Source organism: Protopterus annectens, chromosome 1.part0, assembly GCF_019279795.1.
Source record: "Protopterus annectens isolate FY-2018-M chromosome 1.part0, PAN1.0, whole genome shotgun sequence".
NCBI lineage: Eukaryota > Metazoa > Chordata > Ceratodontiformes > Protopteridae > Protopterus > Protopterus annectens.
The window spans coordinates 371,055,570-371,078,226 of record NC_056725.1 but is presented as its reverse complement, the minus strand read 5'-3'; the positions used below and the strand labels follow the sequence as shown (position 1 = coordinate 371,078,226).

General features: G+C 43.8%; 1 protein-coding gene across 5 annotated transcripts in view; it reads left to right on the top strand.

Annotated features, from left to right (window-relative positions):
• Positions 1 to 22,657, top strand: part of ADAT2 (adenosine deaminase tRNA specific 2) — a 649,106-nt gene that overhangs the window by 216,519 nt on the left and 409,930 nt on the right. For 4 of the 5 annotated variants that reach the window (XM_044060135.1, XM_044060143.1, XM_044060153.1 and 1 more), the window contains exon 3: positions 21,271 to 21,448. In XM_044060135.1, coding sequence (XP_043916070.1) covers positions 21,271 to 21,448 — 178 coding nt within the window. The remainder of the gene's footprint in view (positions 1 to 21,270; positions 21,449 to 22,657) is intronic. The other variant, XM_044060149.1, reaches the window with a different exon arrangement.

Here is a 22,657-nt window from a genome sequence, read left to right as displayed (position 1 = left end):
TTTGATTCATTCCTCATTTTCAGCTTCTTCCCCACTGTCTGTCTCACTGCAAATATCAGGTTGGATGTTCATCGTGCATACAGCTGCAGTCATGTTCTCCTGCCGTCAGGCGGGTCCTCGGTCGGCCAAATTCCAAAGTCTAGGTCCGGCGTCGGTTGTCGTCGCTTCTTCCCTGACGTCAGTGCGACAGGGGTATAAAGGAACCAGCCAACGCCATTTTCTTCAGTCTTTCTTGCCGCGCAGTGCCAGAAGCAGAAGCAGTTCGCAAGTGCCGGTCGGCCAGCTCCTGAGATTACGAAAATTTGGAAACCGAAGTCTTCTTAAAAGCTAAGTACCCCGTTGGGGAAACTTTTCTTGCCTCAGACCGATGTCAGACAAAGTTAATAATTGTATTTCTTGTGGGAAGCAAATACTGCATAAGGATTTCCATTCCCTCTGTATACCTTGTTTAGGCCCAGACCACGACGTCTCAGTCTGTCGCTTTTGTGCTACATTCAACAAACGCACTATTAAGCGTCGGGCGGAGTTCGCCCAGCATTATTTTGGGAAAGCATTTAACTATACTATGTCATCGGATACTCCGACTCCGGTTTTGTCTAAAAAACGCAAAGATAAGGACCGACACACGAGGTCCGCGGCCTCTACCGACACCACGCCAAAGCCGACTACACGTGGTCCGGTTCTCAGCGAGGCGCCTACGCAGCCCCTGACTACTGACGACACTTCTTTGACGGTGTCTCCTGTGCCCGAGGTCGCAGGCTCCTTGGCCCACACCCCGACTACAGATACCGAAGCCACTCTTGGCGATGAAACTCAGAATGTGGACCGGTCCACCTCCACTCAAGGTGTCTTCAGACCTTCCTCTTCTTTCTCCATCAAGGCTTTCACTAAGGCTAAAGCAACCATGAGACCAGCTACACAGGGCCCATCTCCAGGCCCCATGCCTAAGAAACAGATGCTTAAAATGGCTGAGGATTTAATTACTCTTATCAGAGGTTCTCAGCCCCCACCGGACAAAAGGCCCAGAGTGGAGGAAGATTCCCCCTCCTCTGATCAGGGCTCCATTATTTCAGAGCACTCTGATGATCAGGAACATTCTTACTCCCCTTTTGAAGACTCTGATGCGGAGGAATCCATCCCTTCTGTATCCCCCCCAGAGGATTACTCATTTGGGGAAACTTTGCATACCTTAAGGGAACACTTCCACTGGGAAGGCCAAGATTATTCAGATTCCAAGAAAAGGCTCAGGGAATTTCTCTTGCTAGCTCAGCACAGGCCTCTGGCTATACCTCCTGTCTTGGACATCCTAGATGATGTTTACTCGGAGGCCTGCCTTAACCCGGACTCTCTGCCCCCAGCTCCAGTTAAACCTGACAGATACTACAGGGTTCCTGACTCACACCAATTTCTATACAAAAGCCATGCTGCTGACCCAGGGGCCCCAAGGGAGTTAAGGCCTCCATTGCTAAAAATCCATTACCTTACGAGAGAGACTCCAGATCCTTAGAAAGGTGGGGAAAAAAGGTATATACCTTGGCTACCTTATCCATGAGGGCCTTAAACTGTCAGTTTCATATGCTAAAATACCAACAGTTTTTGTTATCACAATTGAAAAGTAAAATGTCACAACCTGAACAACCAGACTTGAAGGAGTTGCAGGATTTGATGCATAGTGCAGAACAAGTGGGTAAACATACCTTACACTGTGGTTTTGATGCTCTAGAGGCCTCATGTAGAGCTGCTGTTACAGGATCAGTCATACGTAGGCATGCCTGGCTCAAGGAACAAGCCTTGCCTGATCATGTCAAAGCTAAATTACTAGACGCCCCTCTTCAAAAGGATGTACTATTTGGTGCTAATGCTGAGGAGGTATTAAGGAAAATGGAGGAAAAGGCTAAATCAATGCAAACTGTGAAAGAATTTCTACAGGTACAACCCCCACGTTTTAGTAGAAATTGGCCTTCCAAAAACTGGTCCTTTCCTGCCACGGATAGACCCCAAAGAGGCAGATACAGGCGCCCGAGGGGCAGAGGACAAACCCAAGGATCGTTTAGAGGCAGACAATGGCAAGCTCCTACACAAAGAGGTGGTGAGGATAACTCGCAATCTTTCAGAAAGCAAACCCAATGACTTCCCCTTTGCATGCCAACCAAGTCTCAAATGGCAGCCCCCTTAGGAGGAAAGCTGGCATTATTTGCAAAAAATTGGCATATTGTCACAAAGGACAAATGGATCCTGGACATTATAAACAGAGGCTACAAATTCCATTTTCACACCCTTCCAAAAATGAGAGGCATGCCAAACCTGCCACACAATCAAAGGGCAGAGGCACAAAGGCAAATTACAGATCTCATAAACATGAAAGCTATTCAAGAGGTACCTACGCACGAACAAGGTCAAGGTTTTTATTCCAGGCTATTTCTGGTGCCAAGGAAGGGAAAAGATTGGAGACCTATTTTGGACCTATCCATCCTAAACACATTTCTACTCATACCAAAATTCAAGATGCTCACTCTACAGCAACTTCTTCCCATGCTGGGCAAGGAGTCTTGGCTGGTAACATTGGATCTCAAGGAGGCATACCACCTGCATGTCCCAATCAGACAAAATTGCAGAAGGTACCTCAGATTTCTTGCAGGTTCAACCAATTATCAATTCTCTGCATTGCCCTTTGGCTTATCTACTGCGCCCAGAGTATTCACGAAATGCCTGGCATCAGTAATTGCCTACTGCAGACTTCAAGGGATACAAATATACCCCTATTTGGACGACTGCCTGATCCAAGCGGACAGCAAGCACATTCTTCTGAAACATCTGGCTTATGTAATAATGTTGTTGAACTCTCTGGGATACACAGTCAACAAAAAGAAATCAAGGCTAATACCCTCTCGAAGATAATTTTCCTGGGTGCCAATTTGGACACAAACACCCAGATGGCCTACCTCACGCCAGAGAAGCAGGGGCAACTAATTCAATACTTCAGAACACTAGCAAATTGCACCAGGCTGACTGCAAGGAAAATCCTGCAGGCTCTGGGATTCATGGCATCTTGCATCTTACTAATCCCATGTGCAAAGCTGCATATGAGGAAACTGCAATGGTACCTGAAAAACATATGGTCTCAACACAGCCACAGTTTGGAAACAATAATACCACGAATTCCATGTCTGCAAAAGGAATTTCTGTGGTGGGCTCACGCATGTCAAACAAACACAGGTCTTCCATTCAGCAAGCCTCAAGCAAATCAAATCATCACAACAGACGCCTCGGACTACGCCTGGGGGGGGCGCACATGACAGATCGGTGCATTCAGGGCAAATGGTCCCAAAAAGAAAAGCACCTTCACATCAATCAAAAAGAAATGCTAGCAGTAATAAATGCTATTATAGCTTTCAAGGACCTTCTACAACCAGGTCAACTATTGATAAGAACGGACAACACCACAGTTATGTGGTACATAAACAAACAGGGAGGAACACATTCTTACCCCCTATGCAGACTGGCCATGTCACTTTGGAACTTGGCCATGGACTTACAAATGGAACTACAAGCACAGTACTTGCCAGGCAAAGAAAACACGCTGGCAGACAACCTAAGCAGGAATATGACAGATCCACACGAATGGAAATTGCATCCAAAAGTTTTTACAGAAATAATCCAAGAATGGGGAAGGCCAGACATAGATCTCTTTGCCTCCCACAAAAATCATCAATTGACAAAATTCTGCTCAAGGATTTTCCATCCAAAGGCCTGGAGAGTGGACGCTCTCTCTTTCAGTTGGACATCAATGAAGTTTATGCCTTCCCACCTCTTCCTCTGCTGCCCAAAGTTCTATTGAAAACCAGAGCAGACAGACCAAAGATGATTCTCATTGCTCCAGACTGGCCAAGGCAACACTGGTACCCACTCCTGAGGAGCCTGACGCATTCCCCACCATGGACCCTGCCTCTAATGCCTCTTCTTCTGACTCAGCACAGCTTCAAAACTCTTCACAGCCAGCTAAAAGCACTCAATCTAGCCGCATGGAAGATTCCTTAGCATCACAACAGGCCCTACTCTCCAAGGAGGTGCAGGATGTCATTTTGGAGGCCAGAAGGCCATGAACTAGAAAAGCTTACTCCGCAAAATGGAAACGTTTTTGTGTCTGGAATGAGAAAAAGGGCCAGGATCCTGGAAAACTGAATTTACCTCAAATACTACAATATTTGGCTGAACTGCTAAGCAGTGGACTTTCATTCTCCTCCATCAAAATCCATGCCTCAGCCATTTCTGCAGAATACAACACTGATACACCTTTATTCTCTCACCCTCTCTTAAGACAGTTTCTCAGAGGGGTTAAGAATTTAAGACCTCCAAGGAAACAACCAATACCTGCTTGGGATCTTAATTTAATTCTGGAAAAGCTGACCTTGCCTCCCTTTGAGCCAGCTGCCTCATCAGATTTGCAATATTTGTCCTGGAAAACAGCTTTCCTTCTGGCTATCACCTCAGCTCGTAGAGTTTCAGAACTACAGGCTCTCATGGCTGTCCAGCCTTTTATCATCTTCCGTCAGGACAGAGTTTCCTTACGAACCAACCCGTCCTTTATGCCTAAAGTGGTATCCAGGGTAGCTTTAAATCAGGCCATACATTTACCTACTTTTTATCCTAATCCTCAAAACAAAGGGGAGAGATTACTACATTCCTTGGACATCCACAGACAACTGCGTTATTATTTGGACAGAACAAAGCCTTTCAGAAAATCAGAACAGCTCTTTGTGTCCTGTGCGGTAGGAGCTCAAGGAAAGCCAATTTCCAAACAGACAATCTCAAAATGGATAACCCACTGCATATGCTTTTGCTATTCCTTTCATGGCAAAACTGTACCTACAGGCATTAGATCTCATTCCACCAGGGCCACAGCCACTTCTGCAGCCTTCCTCAGAGGAGTTCCTACCAAGGATATTTTGGAAGCAGCCACTTGGAGTTCTGTGCATACCTTCTCCAAGCACTACAACCTACCTTTATACTCCAAATCTAGAGCAGGCTTTGCCACTGCAGTCTTGCAGGGCATTTTGGCTCCTCCTAGTTCCACCTAGCGCCTACCACCCCTTTCTTAGCTTTGGCATTCTACCCATCTGTTATGACTGCAGCTGTATGTACGATGAACATAGTACAGTTTTGTACCTACCATAAATGTAGATGTTCGAGTGCTAATACAGCTGCAGTCCAGGTTTCCCTCCCTCCTTCCCCTCTTGGGACAGGCCTATAGGCTAACACATCCTCATACAACCTGATTGGGGTATTCATTTATGATGTATTTGCTTGCAACTACTGTATTTTGATTATATTGCACTGCATTATTACACAAATTTATGTATTGCCTTCCTTCTGGGGGCACCTGACATCTGGGGCAAGAAAAACTGAAGAAAATGGCGTCGGCTGGTTCCTTTATACCCCTGTCGCACTGACGTCAGGGAAGAAGTGACGACAACTGACGCCGGACCTAGACTTTGGAATTCGGCCGACTGAGGACCCACCTGACGGCAGGAGAACCCATCTGTTATGACTGCAGCTGTATTAGCACTTGAACATCTACATTTATGGTAGGTACAAAACTGTACTTCGTGCTGCATGCTAATCAGAGTCCAAACTATGTATCTCCCTTCTTGCTTTCTATATTTCAGGAGTTTGATATCTCTGTACTTCCCACAGTTGTGAATGTACACTTGCGCTAGAATACTTACTGTCTAGTAATCTGGGGTGCACCATTCTCTCCATAATGTTGTGAGTGCTCTTAGGAGCCATTTTTCCCCTAACTCATTCAACATCTTGATCATACCTACATTGACATCATTTGAGGATGCTGCTTTTTCTGATTTCAATTTCCTTAGTGCATGTTCTTAACTACTGCTATGGTAGGTTCTTCCTCGTTCATTGTAGGCTGTGAATGGGGCAGTACAGCTTCTGTGGGATTTTCTTGATTTCAGCAGCTGCTGAAAGAAGTACTTCATTCAGCCTCTGATATCTTCTAGACTGGTACATAACATAAGTTGTTGATGGCTTCTCTATGAATGATATTTGATGACTATCTCCTTTATCTTTCTGACTTTGCCTTGCAACCTATTTCTTTATGCCATTTGCTGTGTCACTTTCTAGAAGCTTGTAGAGTATCTTTAATATTTTGTTTTTTGCTTTTGTGACAGCTCTTTTAGCCGACCAGTAATCCTCTGCCATCTTTTCTATCTCCCCAGATTTTTCATCACTCATTTCTGTTAATAACTTTCTGGACTTCTGCATTCCACCACCATCTTTTCTTATGTACCATATTTTTATATTTGGCTCAGCTGCACACCTGATATTCTTCGTGTTTCACTGTTTCAGTCATCACATTTGGGTTATCTGCCTGCAGGTAACCCTCAGTTGGCCTGAATACCAGAGTCTTGCGATTTCTTCGTCGGATGCTGTCACTTCTTCCATGACATCAGGGGTATAAAACATGCAGCCGATGCCATTACATCAGTCTTTCTTGCCGTGCGGTGTCCGAAGCAGAAGCAGTTCGCAAGTGCCGGTCGGCTGCCTCCTGAAATTTTGGTTTTTCGAGTTTCAGACCTGAAGTCTTCTAAAAGATAAGTACCCCATTGGGGATCCTTTTTTCTTGCTCTAACCGATGTCAGAAAAAAATTAATAATCGTCTTGCCTGTGGAAAGCAAATACCTCACAGAGATTTTCATTCTTACTGCAACACCTGTTTAGGCCCGACCAGGACGTCCCTCACTGTCGGTTTTGTGCCTTGTTCAACGCCTAAACTATTAGTCGTCAGGCTATTTTTGTCACTAAATTCTTTTGCTCTCGATCTCCGTATTCCGAAATTGCTTCGATAAGCCATCCGACTATCGACCTTCTGAAAAAAACGTAAGGATAAAGACAGAGACAGACCGCATAGGTCCAAAACTGACAACAATACTACCGTTAGGCTAGTCGCCAGTCCACCGGTACTCAGTGAGGCGCTTTCGCAGGCCCTGATACCCGCTTCTACAGATTCGCAGGCCTCTTCGCAGGCATCTTCTGAGACCCATTCTGAGTCCAGTATGCCACGAGCTGCTTCTTTGACTATGGAACCTGCAGATGTCTCTACCTTGGATGGGTCTGGCACCGCTGTGCAGGCACCAGCTTCTTAGGGTGTATTCAGGCCTTTCTATTTTCATATTAAACCGACGACTTTGTTTCAAACCACAAATACTGAATTTCTCAGGCCTAGAGTTCACACCATGCCTAGGAAACCAACAACCAAAGCGCATTCTCAGGCCCACATGCCACAAAAACAAATGCTTAGAATGGCTGAAGACCTTACAGCCTTCCCCCTCAAAAAGACCAAGAACTGATTTTCCTTCTGATTCTTCAGATCAGGAGTCTGATAACTCTGACCCTTCTGATTACCAGGACATACCCTTATCTACCTATGAGGATTCTGATGCAGAGGATTCCATTCCCTCTACTTCCCCACCAGAAGATTTTCTTTTCGTGAAACCCTGCATACCCTTAAGAGAGCATTTCCGTTGGGAGAGCCAGGATTACTCTCAGTCCAAAACGAGACTTTTAAACTTGCCTCAGCACAGGCCTCTAGCTTCCCCTCCTGTTCTGGAAATTATAGATGATGTCTTCTTGGAATCCAGCCTTACCCCTGATACTTTGCCTCCAGCTCCCAGGAAACCTGACAGGTACTATAGAGTACCTGACTCCCACAAATTCCTCTTTAAGAATCCTGTTGCAGATCCAGAGACCATTTCCCAAGGACCTAAAGGCATTAAGGCTACAACGGCCAAAAATCCTACCCCTTCGGACAGGGATTCTAGGGCTTTAGACAATGGGGTAAGAAGGTATACACCTCTGCTACTTTTGCCATCAGGGCTTTAAATTGCCAGTTTCGTATGTTAAAGTATCAGCAACATTTTCTGGAACTAATTAAACAGAAAATTATGTTGATTCCTGATTGTGCAGAACATAAAGATTTACAAGAGTTAATGCATTCTGCTAACCAAGTTGGTAAACATACTTTGCAATGTGGTTTTGATGCCTTAGAAGCCTCTTGCAGGGCAGCTGTCACTGGGTCTGTTCTTAGAAGGCCTTGCCAGGCCATGTCAAAGAAAAATTACTAGATGCACCATTAAACCAAGAATGTCTATTTGGCAATAAATCAGAAGTAGTCCTCAAAAGGATGGCGGAAATAGCTAAAGCTATGCAAGCTGTTAAAGGTTTCTTACAGGTACAGCCACCTAGATTCAGTAGGCATTGGCCTTCTAAAAACTGGTCTTTTCCAGTCCCTCCCAGACCTTCTCAGTCCAAACCCAGGGGCAGCAGACCACCAAGACCACAATCTCAGGGTATGCACAGATCTAAGCAATGAAGTGCTCCCACCTCCAAACTAGGGAGTAGTAAGCAGTCTTCCTATAGTAAAATCTCACAATGACTTATCCTTAACTCCTCCAAGCCTTGCCCAAGTACTTTCACCTTTAGGAAACTTGCCCTGCATGCCAAAAACTAGGAGTACATTACCCAGGGTAGATGGATCTTGAACATTGTATTGCAGGGATACAGATTATACTTCCATTCACTGCCAACCCCAAGCGGATGGCCAGACCTCCCCCCAAACCAGCGGACAGAAGCTCAAAAGTAAGTACTTCCTCTTCTCAGTGTCAAGGCTATTCAACCTGTCCTAGCAGAGCAAAGGGGGCAAGGTTTTTACTCCAGACTGTTATTGGTACCCAGAAAAGAAAACTCTTTGTGCCCTATCCTGGATCTATCTATTCTCAACACCTTCCTGGTGGTTCCAAGATTCAAAATGTTTACGCTCCAACAGATGCTTCCTATGCTAGCCAAGGACTGCTGGCTAGCAACCCTAGACTTAAAATAAGCTTATCTGCACATTCTCATAAGGGGATCTTGCTGGAAGTACCAATGCTTCAGAGCAGGCTCTTACGCACTGTCAGTTCTCTGCACTTCCCTTTGGCTTATCTACTGTGCCCAGGGTATTCACAAAATGCCTATCTCGAGCCATTGCATATTGCAGGCAGAGAAGAATTCAAATTTACCCATACTTGGATGATTGCCTGATTCAGGCGGACAGTCAGGAATTGCTGCTACAGCACCTGACATTTGTAAAGAGTCTTACTTCACTGGGGTTACACCATCAACGAAAATAAATCACATCTGGTACCCTGCCAACAGATTGTATTCCTGGGAGCAAGCTTGAACACAACTTCCCAGATGGCATTCCTCACTCCAGAAAAACAAATTTATTTGACAAACTACTTCAATCTACTGGCCACCAAAACCCAGCTAGCTTCAAGAAAAATACTGCAAGCCCTAGGGTTTATGGCCTCTTGCATTCTACTAATTCCATTTGCAAGACTGCATATGACGAAACTTCAATGGTGCTTAAAAAGTGTCTGATGTCAACATTCTCAGGACCTGGAAACAATGATTCCTATCATTCCTTGCCTAAGGACAGAGTTCCTTTGGTGGACAGAGGCCTGCTACCACAACAAGGGACTCCCTATCACTCAACCCCCTGCCACCCAAACCCTAACAGAAGCATCAGGCTATGCATGGGGGCTCACATGGCCGGACAATGCATTCAAGGCAAATGGAGCCCAAAGCAAATGCACCTGCCTCTCAATCAAAAAGAAATGTTAGCTGTACAGAATGCTCCGACAGCCTTCAGAGGCCTTATTCTTCCAGGACAAAAGACAGACAACACCACAGTTATGTGGTACATAAACAAGCTGGGGGGGGGACCCTTTCCTACCCACTCTGCAGATTAGCCATGGCTCTGTGGAACACAGCCTTGAGCAACCAAGTGCACCTGCAAGCTCAATTCCTGCCAGGCAAACTAAATTCACTGGCAGATGACTTAAGCAGAAATCTCATGGACCCACACGAGTGGAAACTGGAACTCAAAATATTCAAGCTTTTGAGGCACAGGTGGGGGGGGGGGGGCGCCAGAGGTGGACCCTTTTGCTTCCCCTCAGAACTATCAATTGAGCAAATATTACACCAGAACTCCCCACAGCCAAGCTTGGAAAGTGGATGCCCTGTCCTTGACCTGGGAAAGCCTCTCAATCTATGCCTTTCCCCCTCTGCCCCTCCTCTCAAAGGTTTTACTAAAGATCAAACAGGACAAGCCAAGGGCAATCCTGACTGCACCACACTGGCCACACCAGCACTGGTACCCTCTTTTGCCCAGTCTGACAGTAGTGCCACCTTGGCACCTGCCTCAGACCCTTTCCCTGCTGTCCCAGCAGGAAGGCCAGATTTTGCACCCTCAGCTAAAGACCCTGAATCTAGCAGCCTGGCTCATTCCCTGAACTCATCACCAGCAACCCTCAGTAAGCAGGTGCCAGATGTCATCCTTGAGGCAAGGAGGCCTAGTACTAGAAAATCCTATTCGGAAAAGTGGAAAAGATACTGTTCCTGGAGCCAGTCTCAGGGAATGGACACAACTGTGCCCAGCTTACCTCAGATAGTAGATTACTTAACAGAATTGCTCCACAAAGGCCTATCCTTCTCTTCAGTTAAGATTCATGCTCAGCTCATTATAATACTGAGCCACCCCTGTTCTCTCATCCTCTGGTCAAACAGTTCCTGAGAGGAGCCAAAAATTTAAGACCACCCAGGAGAGCTCCCACTCCAGCCTGGGACCTTAACTTTGTATTGGAAAAGCTCACGCTTCCGCCCTTTGAACCTGTTGCTACAGCAGAGTTAAAATTCCTCTCTTGGAAAACAGCTTTACTTCTAGTCATCACTTCAGCAAGAAGAGTGTCTGAATTGCAGGCCCTTATGAACGTGGAACCCTTCATTATCTTCCATGCGGACAGGGTACCCATCTTTTATGCCCAAGGTGGTATCTAGTGTGGCTTTAAACCAATCCATTCATTTGCCAACTTTTTTCCCTAATCCTCAGAATAAAGGGGAAAGGATCTTGCACTCTCTGGATATGCACAGGCAGCTTAGGTTCTATCTGGACAGGACTAAGCCTTTCAGAAAATCTGACCAGCTGCTAGTCAGCTTTGCTGTAGGGGTAGAGGTCAAGGCCATTTCAAAGCAAACCATTTCTAAATGGATAGCACACTGCATCCATTTCTGCTACAAACACCATGGGAAACCTACCCCACAGGGGATCAGAACACATTCCACTATGGCTACATCAACCTCTACAGCTTTTTTCAGTGGAGTCCCTACCAGGGACATCCTAGAAGCTGCAACCTGGAGTTCTGTACACACTTTCACCAAGCATTATCACTTGCCTATCTTTTCTAAATCCAGAGCTGGATTTGCCACAGCAGTCTTACAGGGCCTGCTTGCCAGCCCTATTGCTTCTTAACTACCTCCTCCCATCCTCAGCTTTGGGAATCAACATATGTGATGACTGCAACAGTGAAACATGAAGAGCATTGTGCAGTTGTGTACACTTACCATAAATGTAGATGTTCGAATGTATTTACTGTTGCAGTCCTGGTTACCATCCGTCCAGCCCCCTGACTTCTCTTTACGTCTGCCTATCTTTTTTGTTTGTCATTTCTTATATCATTGGCATTTGCTTTTTGCTGGGTGTGATACATACCATGTAATTGCTTCCTATTTTGGGGGCTCCTGACACCTGGGGGCAAGAAAAACTGATGTAATGGCGTCGGCTGCATGTTTTATATACCCCCTGGCGATCTGATGTCATGGAAGAAGCGACAGCATCCGACACAGAACTGCCAAGAGTCTGGTATTCAGGCCAACTGAGGGCTACCTGCAGGCAGATAACCCAAATGTGATGACTGCAACAGTGAATACACTCGAACGTCTACATTTATGGTAAATGTACACAACTGTACTTATAGTTTTCACACTTGATGTTTTTGAGACACTGCTATTCTTTTTTGACTCCACTTATTTCCTCTTTTTCCAGATATGCTAGAGCCCTGCGTATTTCTTTGAACACTTGTGCTTTCACTCCAGTCAGCTTCCAAGTTTTCAGCCTTGGCTGTGTTGATCTTAGAGTCTTCTCTGCATCTGACCACAGCTTGTACCTGATTTACGCCCCTCCCCCAGTACTTTATGCAGTGGGATGACTGTTTTGCTGAGGATGACTTTGGAATCTCTGATGCTACCCCAGTGCCCTTTCCTTAGTAGGAGCAAGTCTGTCTGAGTTGCATGTTGACAACTCTTGTATATGATCTTGTGACTATTTTGGTGAAATGTGTATTAGCCACCATCAAGCCATTTGCCAGACAGAATACTAGAAGGACTCCTCCTTCTTTATTCCTGTTGTCCCATTTATGTGGATCAGAGCAGTCCTCATATCCTGGGTCCCGTTATGAGCATTCAGGTCCCCTATTATCCGCACCAACCCATACTGTCCTTTTATCTAGTAGGACCTACAACTGCTGCTTGGATGCCCTCTTTTTCTTGCTGTCAAAACCCTGTTTGTAAGGTTTAGGTTGAGGATGTGAATACTACTGTCATACTACTGTCTTTCCAGTGGAGTCTGATTGCCATGAGTCTTCCACTAATTCTGATGGCATCCCTCACTGTTTCCAGAGAAGTCTGCCTCAATACATTTTTCCACCAATTCTAGTCTGTCCATCCCAAGTTAAGTGGCTTTACTGCACTGCATTCCTCTTTGATTTCTAGATAACAAACACGTCTCTAAGATTCATCTGCTGTATAATAAATGCATTCATCAGAATAATCATTAAACATACAAAATGCTTATAAATAAGCAGGCACAAATCACATGTTCAGTTAAAACTCCATTAAAACTCAAAATAATTCATTATAAAATATTCTGAACTACAATAAATACAAAAATACAACAATAAAAAATAAAATAAATAATATAAATGAGTACAGGATGTTCATCGTGTTTCACTGTTGTTCATTACTCTTGAGTTATCCTGCTGGCAGGCTACCCGCAGTCGGCCTGAATTCCAAAGTCTAGGTCCGGCGTCAGTTGCTGTCGCCTCCTCCCTGACATCAGTGTGCCAGGGGTATAAAAGATGCAGCCGACGCCATTTTCTTCAGTCTTTCTTGCTGTGCGGTGCCCGAAGCAAAAGCAGTTCGCAAGTGCTGGTCGGCCGACTCCTGAGATTTTCAAATATGAATTTCAGAACCTAAGTCTTCATTAAAGCTAAGTACCCCGTTGGGGAAACTTTTTTCTTGCTCCAGACCGATGTCAGAAAAAGTTAACAATTGTATTTCTTGTGGGAAGCAAATACCTCATAAGGATTTCCATTCTTACTGTATTCCTTGCCTAGGCCCTGATCACAACATTGCTAGTTGTCGGTTTTGTGCTAGATTTAACCTACGCACTATTAAGCGTCTGTTCGATTTCGTATTTCATTATTTTGGCCGAAGGTTTAATTATATAATGCCGTCGGAACAGCGATGACCAGAGTGTATAAAAAACGCAAGGACAAGGAAAAGGATAGGCATCCGAGGTCCAAAACCGGCGACGAAGCCTCTGTTAGACCAGTTGCCGGTTCTCAGTGAGGCACTTTCACAGCCCCTGGCGCCCGCTACCTCAGAGCCACTGGCCGCTTCCGACTCCCACGTGGAGCCGACTGGGCCTCTGGATACTCAAGGTATTGGACACTCGGAAATCATTCCCTCAGATGGGTCTGGAGCCGCTGAGCAGGCATCGGCTTCTGAGGGTGTTTTCAGACCTACTCAGTTATATGTTAAACCAGCTTCAGCCAAGGCTAAAGCAGCTCTAAAGATAAAGAAACAAGTACAGCATTCTCCAACTCAGACTACCATGCCTAAAAAATAGATGCTTAAAATGGCCGAAGACCTAATTACTTTGATCAGGGGTTCCCATACCCCTCCTGATAAGAGGCCTAGGCAAGACACTGAATATGATTCATCTGATCAGGTTTCTATATTCTCTGATTCCTCTTCTGAACAGGATTATTCTTTGCCTCCCTATGAGGATTCTGATGCTGAAGAATCCATTCCTTTAGCCTCTCCTCCTGAGGATTATTCTTTTGGGGAAACCCTGCATACCATGAGGGAGTATTTCCACTGGGAGAGCCAGGATTACTCTGAATCTAAGAAAAGGCTCAGAGACTTTCTTTTGCTTCCACAGCACAGACCCCTTGCTATTCCACCTGTTCTAGATATTGTAGATGTATTTTCAGAGTCCGGCCTGTCCCCCTGACTCTTTACCCCCTGCACCTGCTAAACCAGACAGATACTACAGGGTCCCGGATTCTCATAAATTTCTATATAAGAACCCCGCTGCTGACCCAGAAACTATATCTCAGGGTCCCAAGGGGGTCAAAGCTTCCACTGCAAAAAACCCTGTCCCCTGTCCCCTCTGATAGGGATTCTAGGGCACTGGACAGATGGGGGAAAAAAGTTTACACTTCTGTTACCTTGGCTGTAAGGGCTTTGAATTGTCAATTTCATATGCTTAAATATCAGCAGTACTTAATGTCTCTGCTTAAACAGAAAATGTTGACAAATACTGAATGTTCAGAGGACAAGGAATTGCAGGATTTATTGCATGCAGCTGAGCAAGTGGGAGAGCATACTTTGCAATGTGGTTATGATTCACTGGAGGCCTCTTGCAGGGCCGCTGTTACAGGTTCTGTTATTAGAAGGCATGCTTGGTTAAAGGAACAAAATCTGCCTGATCATGTTAAAGCCAAATTATTAGATGCCCCATTACATCATGATACTTTGTTTGGTGCTAAAGCAGAGGAGGTGTTGAAAATGGAGAATAAAGCGAAATCTATTTCTTACAGGTACAGCCACCCAGGTTTAGCAGGAACTGGCCTTCTAAAAATTGGTCCTTTCCAGTGTCAGACAAACCACAAAGAGGCAGATACAGATGTCCCAGAGGCAGATTTCAGCCCCAAGGCTCATACAGACCTAAACAATGGGGTGCTCCTACCTCCAAAAGCGGAGAAGACAAATCACAACCTTATTTTCCTTTTGGCAGCCCCCTTAGGGGGAAAACTAGCACTTTTTTCATCAAATTGGCAAAAGGTTACCCAAGACAAATGGGTCTTGAACATAGTGTCCCAAGGCTACAGGTTCCATTTTCACACCCTACCAAGGGCAAAAGGCATGCCAGACCTGCCACACAATCAATGGGCAGAGGCACAAAAGCAAATTATAGCCCTCATGGACATGAGGGCCATTCAACTAGTACCACAGCAAGAGCAGGGGCAAGGATTTTATTCCAGACTTTTCCTAGTACCCAGAAAGGACAAAACCTGGAGACCAATACTGGACCTGTCTATTCTAAACACGTTTCTGGAGGTTCCAAAATTCAAGATGTTGACTCTACAGCAGCTACTGCCCATGCTGGGCAAGAAGGCTTGGCTGGTAACTTTGGACCTAAAAGAGGCATACCTGCATGTCCCAATCAGACAGTCTTGCAGTAGATACCTCAGATTCATAGCTGGATCAATGCACTACAAATTCTCTGCACTGCCGTTTGGCTTATCTACTGCCCCCAGGGTCTTCACAAAATGCCTGGCACCAGTAATTGCATTCTGCAGGCAAAGAGGAATTAAAATATACCCCTACTTGGACGACTGCCTTATTCAAGCAGAGAACAAAGACATTCTTCTACAGCACCTGGCGTTTATAAAAAGATTACTAATTTGCCTAGGGTACACAGTAAACGAAAAGAAATCAAAACTAGTACCCTCTCAAGAGATAATATTCCTGGATGCACGCTTAAATACGACTGCCCAGATGGCTTATCTCACGCCAGACAAACAAAAGCAACTGACTTATTACTTCAAAAATTTGGCAACAAAAACCCAGTTAACTGCAAGGAAAATCCTGCAGGCCTTGGGTTTCATGGCATCCTGCATTCTACTAATTCCATATGCCAGACTGCATATGAGGAAATGACAGTGGTATCTAAAAAGTGTTTGGACTCAGCATTGCTGCAACCTGGAGACAGTAATTACCCTCATTCCCTGCCTGCAACAGGAGTTTTGATGGTGGGCAGAGGCCTGTCGCCACAACAAGGGTCTGCCATTCACTTTACCCACAGCCAGCAGACACTGACAATGGATGCATCAGATTATGCCTGGGTTGCTCATATGGCAGGAAAATGTATTCAGGGCACATGGCCTGCAAGCCAGATGCATCTTCACATCAATCAAAAAAGAGATGCTAGCTGTTCAGAATGCCCTGACAGCCTTCAAGGATCTGCTTCATCCAGGACAGGTACTGGTAAAGACAGACAATACTATGGTTATGTGGTACATAAACAAGCAGGGAGGTACACATTCCTATCCCCTCTGCAGACAAGCAATGACCTTTTGGCGCACAGCATTGACTTATCAAGTTCACCTGCAAGCACAATTCCTGCCAAGAAAAACAAATACTCTGGCAGACGAACTAAGCAGAAACCTCATGGATCCCCACGAGTGGAAACTGGATCCACAAGTCTTCAGCATGATGACAAGGAAATGGGGACGCCCAGACATAGATCTATTTGCCTCCCCTCACAACTACCAATTACAGAGATTTTGCACAAGGAGTTTTCACATGCAAGCATGGAAAGTGGACGCCCTATCCTTCAGCTGGAAAAATCAAACAGTATATGCCTTTCCTCCACTGCCTCTCCTTCCCAGGGTACTCCTAAAGGTCAGACAAGAGAAGCCAAAAATGATACTGATTGCACCAGACTGGCCACGCCAGCACTGGTACCCAATCCTAAAGAGCTTGTCTCAAGGTCCAGCATGGATATTGCCTCAAACTTCTCACTTGCTGACCCAACAAAACAATCAGATCCTGCACAGCCAACTCAGGACCTTAAATCTGGCAGCATAGCAGATACTGTAGCCATTCAGAGCAATCCTCTTTCTAAAGCTGTTATGGATGTTATATTAGAGGCCTGGAGGCCAGGAGGGCCCAGTACCAGAAAATCTTATGCAGAAAAATGGAAGAGATTCTGTGCTTGGAACCAGGAACAAGGCATTGACACGTATGTACCAAATATCCCTCAGATTTTACAATACCTAACTGCGATGCTGGACAAAGGCCTTTCTTTCTCATCAATTAAGATTCATGCCTCTGCCATTTCAGCCCATTACAATACGGAACCACCTATCTTTTCTCATCCTTTACTAAGGCAGTACCTCAGAGAGGCCAGAAAATGAGGCCTCCAAGGAGAGGGCACCAATTCCCGCATGGGACCTCAATTATGTCTTGGAAAAACTCACTCTGCCTCCTTTTGAGCCAGCTTCAACAGCGGATATAAAATTCTTATCCTGGAAAACAGCTCTGTTCCTATCAATAACCTCTGCAAGACGAGTCTCGGAGTTACAAGCATTCATGGCTGTGGAACCCTTTATCATTTTTCATCCAGACAGGGTTTCTGTAAGGACAAACCCAGCATTTATACCTAAGGTGGTGTCCAGTGTGGCCCTCAACCAAACCATTCACTTGCCTACCTTTTTATCCAAACCCACAGAACAAGGGTGAGAAAATTCTGCATTCTTTGGACATACACAGACAGCTACGCTTCTACTTGGACAGAACTAAAGCTTTCAGGAAGACTGAGCAACTGTTAGTGTCATATGCTTCAGGGTCACAAGGAAAGGCTATCTCTAAACAGACTATATCTAAATGGATAGGCCGTTGCATCCGTTTCTGCTATTCTCAACATGGCAAATCAGTTCCTAGGGGCATTAGGCCTCATTCTACCAGAGCAGCAACCACTTCAGCAGCTTTCCTCAGAGGAGTACCAACCAAAGACATATTAGAGGCTGCAACTTGGAGTTCAGTGCACACCTTTACAAAGCACTACCACTTACCTCTTTACTGTCATTCTAGAGCAGGCTTCGCCACTGCAGTTCTGCAGAGCCTCATAGCCTCTCCTAATCCTATTTAGTCCAGCCACCCATCCTCAGCTTTGGGATTCAACCCAAGAGTAATGACTGCAACAGTGAAACACGAACATAGTAAGTTGTGTACCTACCATAAATGTAGATGTTCGAGTTTATTCACTGTTGCAGTCCAGGTTACCCATCCACCATCCCCCTTTTCTTTGCTGGGACTTATCTATACTTCTCTATTCTATACAGCCTATGTGGTGTATTTGCTTATAGATGAAGAGAATGTTTATTTTTTGTGCATGCATGCTTTATTGGTATACCTTTCAGCCTTCCTGTTTGGGGGCACCTGACATCTGGGGCAAGAAAAACTGAAGAAAATGGCGTCGGCTGCATCTTTTATACCCCTGGCGCACTGACGTCAAGGAGGGGGAGACAGCAACCGACGCCGGACCTAGACTTTGGAATTCAGGCCGACTGCGGGTAGCCTGCCAGCAGGATAACCCAAGAGTAATGACTGCAACAGTGAATACACTCTAACATCTACATTTATGGTAGGTACACAACTGTACTTTGCTTGTACATAGCCCTTCCATAAAAATTCTTATATAAGAATTTGTTTCCATATTGTCTATTGTATGCCTTTTAATTTGAGTAGACAAGAGATGGAAACCATTTCTTTGAAACCAGGTGGTGTGTAAGCATTTAAAAACAATTCTTCCTAAAGCTCCCTCTTTTCTGATAATAAGCCCAAGAAGACCACCTCTAGGACAAAGTATCATTTATTCTACAGCAAGGAACATAAGTGTGCCCTGAATTTTGTTCAATGTGTTTATACAAGGCATTAGTATTTCTCTTATTTTTAATATTGTATAAATGTTCTTGTATGCGTTCCTTCAGTTTCTGTCTGTTTTGCCTACATAAAATGCAGAGTATTGTTGGCAAACCGCTAAGTAAACAATGCCAAAAGTGTTGCAATTAAAGTTTCCCTTGATGTTAATGCAGTTCTGCTGAGTGGTAATGGCCTCGCCATTATACACATTTTCAATATTTACAGCAGCCACAACTAGACACCATATGAGCCGCAGAAGTAGTGGTGCTGACAGGTAAATTCTCAAATTCTTGAAATTCAGTCCCTTCTTGTATGTAATTTTCAGTCTTGGTCCTAAAATATTCAAAATATGAGAGTGCGCTGATAACGCCCAATTTTTTTTTATCTAATATGCCTTCAAGTACCCTGCTGTTATTAGTGTAAGAAGTAACATATGTGGTGTGCCTTATTACATATTTGTTTCCCATTTCCATTCTCACCTATATCTAGAGGAGAAATCTGTATTTCATTTAATAATTCTGTAGAGTTCGACTTCACTTTCAACAGTGGAACATGTATTCCATTTCGTCTCTTAGTCACCACATCATCCATTATACGGTGGATAAAATTAATGGGATACCCTCTTCTGAAACATAACCTATAAATTATTACACTCTGAAATTAATTTGTCGAATGCAGAAACCATGTGGGCTGAAGTGTAAAATGCGTTGAAATAAGTGGGTTTACGATAAATACATGACATCAGTGCTCATACATGGTTCTTAATATGTACATCCAAGTAAGAAAATTTATGCAGAGTGACACTTTGTGAAAAAGATAAAAAAATTTGTATATATTCAGTAAATGAAGGCATTTTTTCATAGTCATCCTTCCAAAAACATACATGTAAACTCTTAAAAATCTAGTGTACAAAATCCTTGAAGTAACAAACAGGCTATTAAAAACAAATTTCGTTTTCCACTCTACCATCACTATATTTGCAAATAAGGGCCTGCCTGCTGCACCCATAGTTACACCTATAATCTGTTTAAAATTCCATCCCACAAAGTAAAATTGTTGGTTAGCACCAGCTCCATTAGGGTAACACAAATGTTAGTTCCTGGATGTACAGGATGCCCAGTCTCCTCCTTCCCATCATGACCTCTACTTCCAGTCTGTAGCCCATCCGTGAACTTGTATTCAGTGTAGCAGTCCTTAGCTATGTTTTGGCACTTTCATTGCTTTATGTCCAGCTTTCGGTCAACAGAGCTAACCCAGATTGGGCATTTAAAGACCGGCCAATCAGTTTGTTAACCCAGGACTGCTGGGTTTTACGGCAACCCTACTCTGTACTTTAAGGGCACATGGACCCCTCCCACCTGTAGATCCTCTGGCACAGGTCTGATTAGGTCAGTTATAAGTGGATTGAAGATTTGACAAGTAACCATAGCTGTTTTTAGCGACCTTATTCAGTGTGACCAAATCACTTGTGGCCAGTTTTTATACCATTACATGGCTAACACTGACATGGCACCTAGTATGTGATCTGTGTTCTTTTAGCCACCAAAGGATATTGCACACCAGTCAGTGCCTAAAGTGGTTAGTCTACACAATTCTTCCCCTGATAAGCACCTACTAGAGTCTGTGCTGCTGCCTGTGACTCTATTTTTTTCGTTTGTGCACTCTTCACATACTTCTTAAGGGGATCCTTGAAGTGGAAATATCCAGTGTGTTTTTGAGAGATGGGAGAGAACGCGACATTGACACAGGAAGAACATGTGTTAAAGTTGCTAATGCATTTATAGAATACTTCTTATTCCTTTTTTTTTTCATTGAGACCAACCCTGAGTTTTTACGTATGTCTGGAAAATCGGAGAGAAACAAAATAGTTTCTGTACTTTTTAAATCTAGATTTCTATTTGAGGATTTTTGAAATCCAAGTAGTAGCACTTTATTGTATTGGAAACTATTAATTTTGTGATTCCACCAGAAGGATTTTTGTTGAATTTACCATTACATTGTTGTCCTACCAGTATTTTTTCCTGATTATAGAAGTTAGTGACATCTTAGAATTCATTTATAATATTCTGAGCAGATGAAATGAGGTCATTGACGATAGCATCCTAATTTGTTTTTCTAAGTATGCCTTTCATTTCATCATAGCTTCCATTAGTAAAATTAAACAAGGATATTTTTTGAATGACTGAGTTCGGTTTTCTCTTACAATAATGAAATTGCTTGCTATAGTTGCAGTAGATGTCTCTAGTAGCTTGCTGTGTTTCTGTTTCTACCAGTTTCCATTTGAAATTTCTCCTGCCTGACCACACTGTGATTCTAATCCTGTTTTCTAGGAAACCAAAATTATTTAAATTAACTTCTGTGTTTATTAAGAGTACAAGTGCTTGCATTGTTACTGTTGTGTAGTTAGCTGTTCTTCCAGTTGTCACTGCCACTGACCCGAGTCCTTTCTAACCAAAGTGCATCAGTATGTAAGGTTTTGGTTAATGCCCAGGTTTATTAAATGTACTTGTTTATGTAGTTTGAATATAAAACAAAAAAGAAAACATTAGAAAAGTGTGAAAATATGTTAAAAGCAGCTAATGATCATTTTTATCATCTTGACAATAGGCGACTCGACATGCTGAAATGGTAGCAATCGATCAGGTCCTTGCATGGTGCCGTTTGAATGAGCGAGACTGGCATGATGTAGTGAAAAGAACAGTGCTATATGTGACTGTAGAGCCATGTATTATGTGTGCAGCTGCACTGCGCTTGCTCAGTATCCTTTTTTGTATGACTGAAACAGGTAGAATTTATTTTCTTATTACACATTTCACATATATTGTTGCTCATGCATAAATCCCAGGCAGTGTTGAATAATGCGTCTGATGGTTTTGTTTTTTGTTCACTTTATAGGCATGTTCTTAGTTGCACTGTACCCTTGTAATTTAGTATAAGATTAAAATGTTGAAAGCTTTGAAGTGTGTTGTAAAACTGTAGTCGACATTGTGACCTGTTTTATGTGATGCATTACAGAATTACATGCTGTGTTATTTACATGTAGTGTTATTTTTTACGTTTCATTTGTGCATGTCAAAGAAAGGCGTGCAGAATTTGGCCCGATTTCCAACCAGCAAAGAGTGTTTAAACTGCCTCCTCTGAAATGATGCAGGTCAGTATGGCTGCATAGTGGTGTGTGAAAACCAGATGCTGTTCCATCAAGGAATAACATTTGTTTGGTGTAACAGGATACAGAGATTTTTTTAGTGTGTTGTGCACACATTTCTGAAGTGAAAAAAGTTGCAAAGTTTTTGTCTTTTTTCCATTTGCAGTGCTCTGTGCTTTTCGCTCCCACACTTCCATTGAGTAAGTCCTCTATCTTCAGGACAGTTGCATTACTCAGCAGTACAGTACAATGTATGTGATAGCTCAGTCAGGTGCCATTGCCTACATCTGGCAGTTCAGTTCACAAGATTAAGGCTGTGAGCAGCTGCCGAGCTTCATCAGATAATCTTGGATTTGCTTCCTCTAGTCTCCATTTGCCTGCTGTGTTTGTGAAAGTCACTTATTAGATAGTGTTGGCTGGTCCCCACTGAAAATGGACCTCTGCCCATTTGGGCAACTTTATTGACAAAATATGCACAACTTTTGGCAGGTCTCGTAATGCAGGCAAATCAGTCAGAGGTGGGCTTCAGCTCCATGGTGATGAGCAAGCAGAGCAAAATGGAGTAGTAATACAGTTTTACACTGTCCAGTTGGACACGTGTGTCAGTTTTACAAATGGCTGTCTTAACAGGCTTGTCTAAGGACTTATTGTTAACAAGATGACTGCACAAAGTTGATGATAAAATAGCCAAAATGAAAATGACAGATAATGCAGAAAATAGTCATAATCAGAGCATAGCTGGTAGGTAATATACAAAAAGAAATATTAGGAAGGAACAAGTAACACTCATCATAAGGTGAACTGCCATGCAGAATGAATCAGTAGGGTTGGTGGGGACAGGTCACTGAA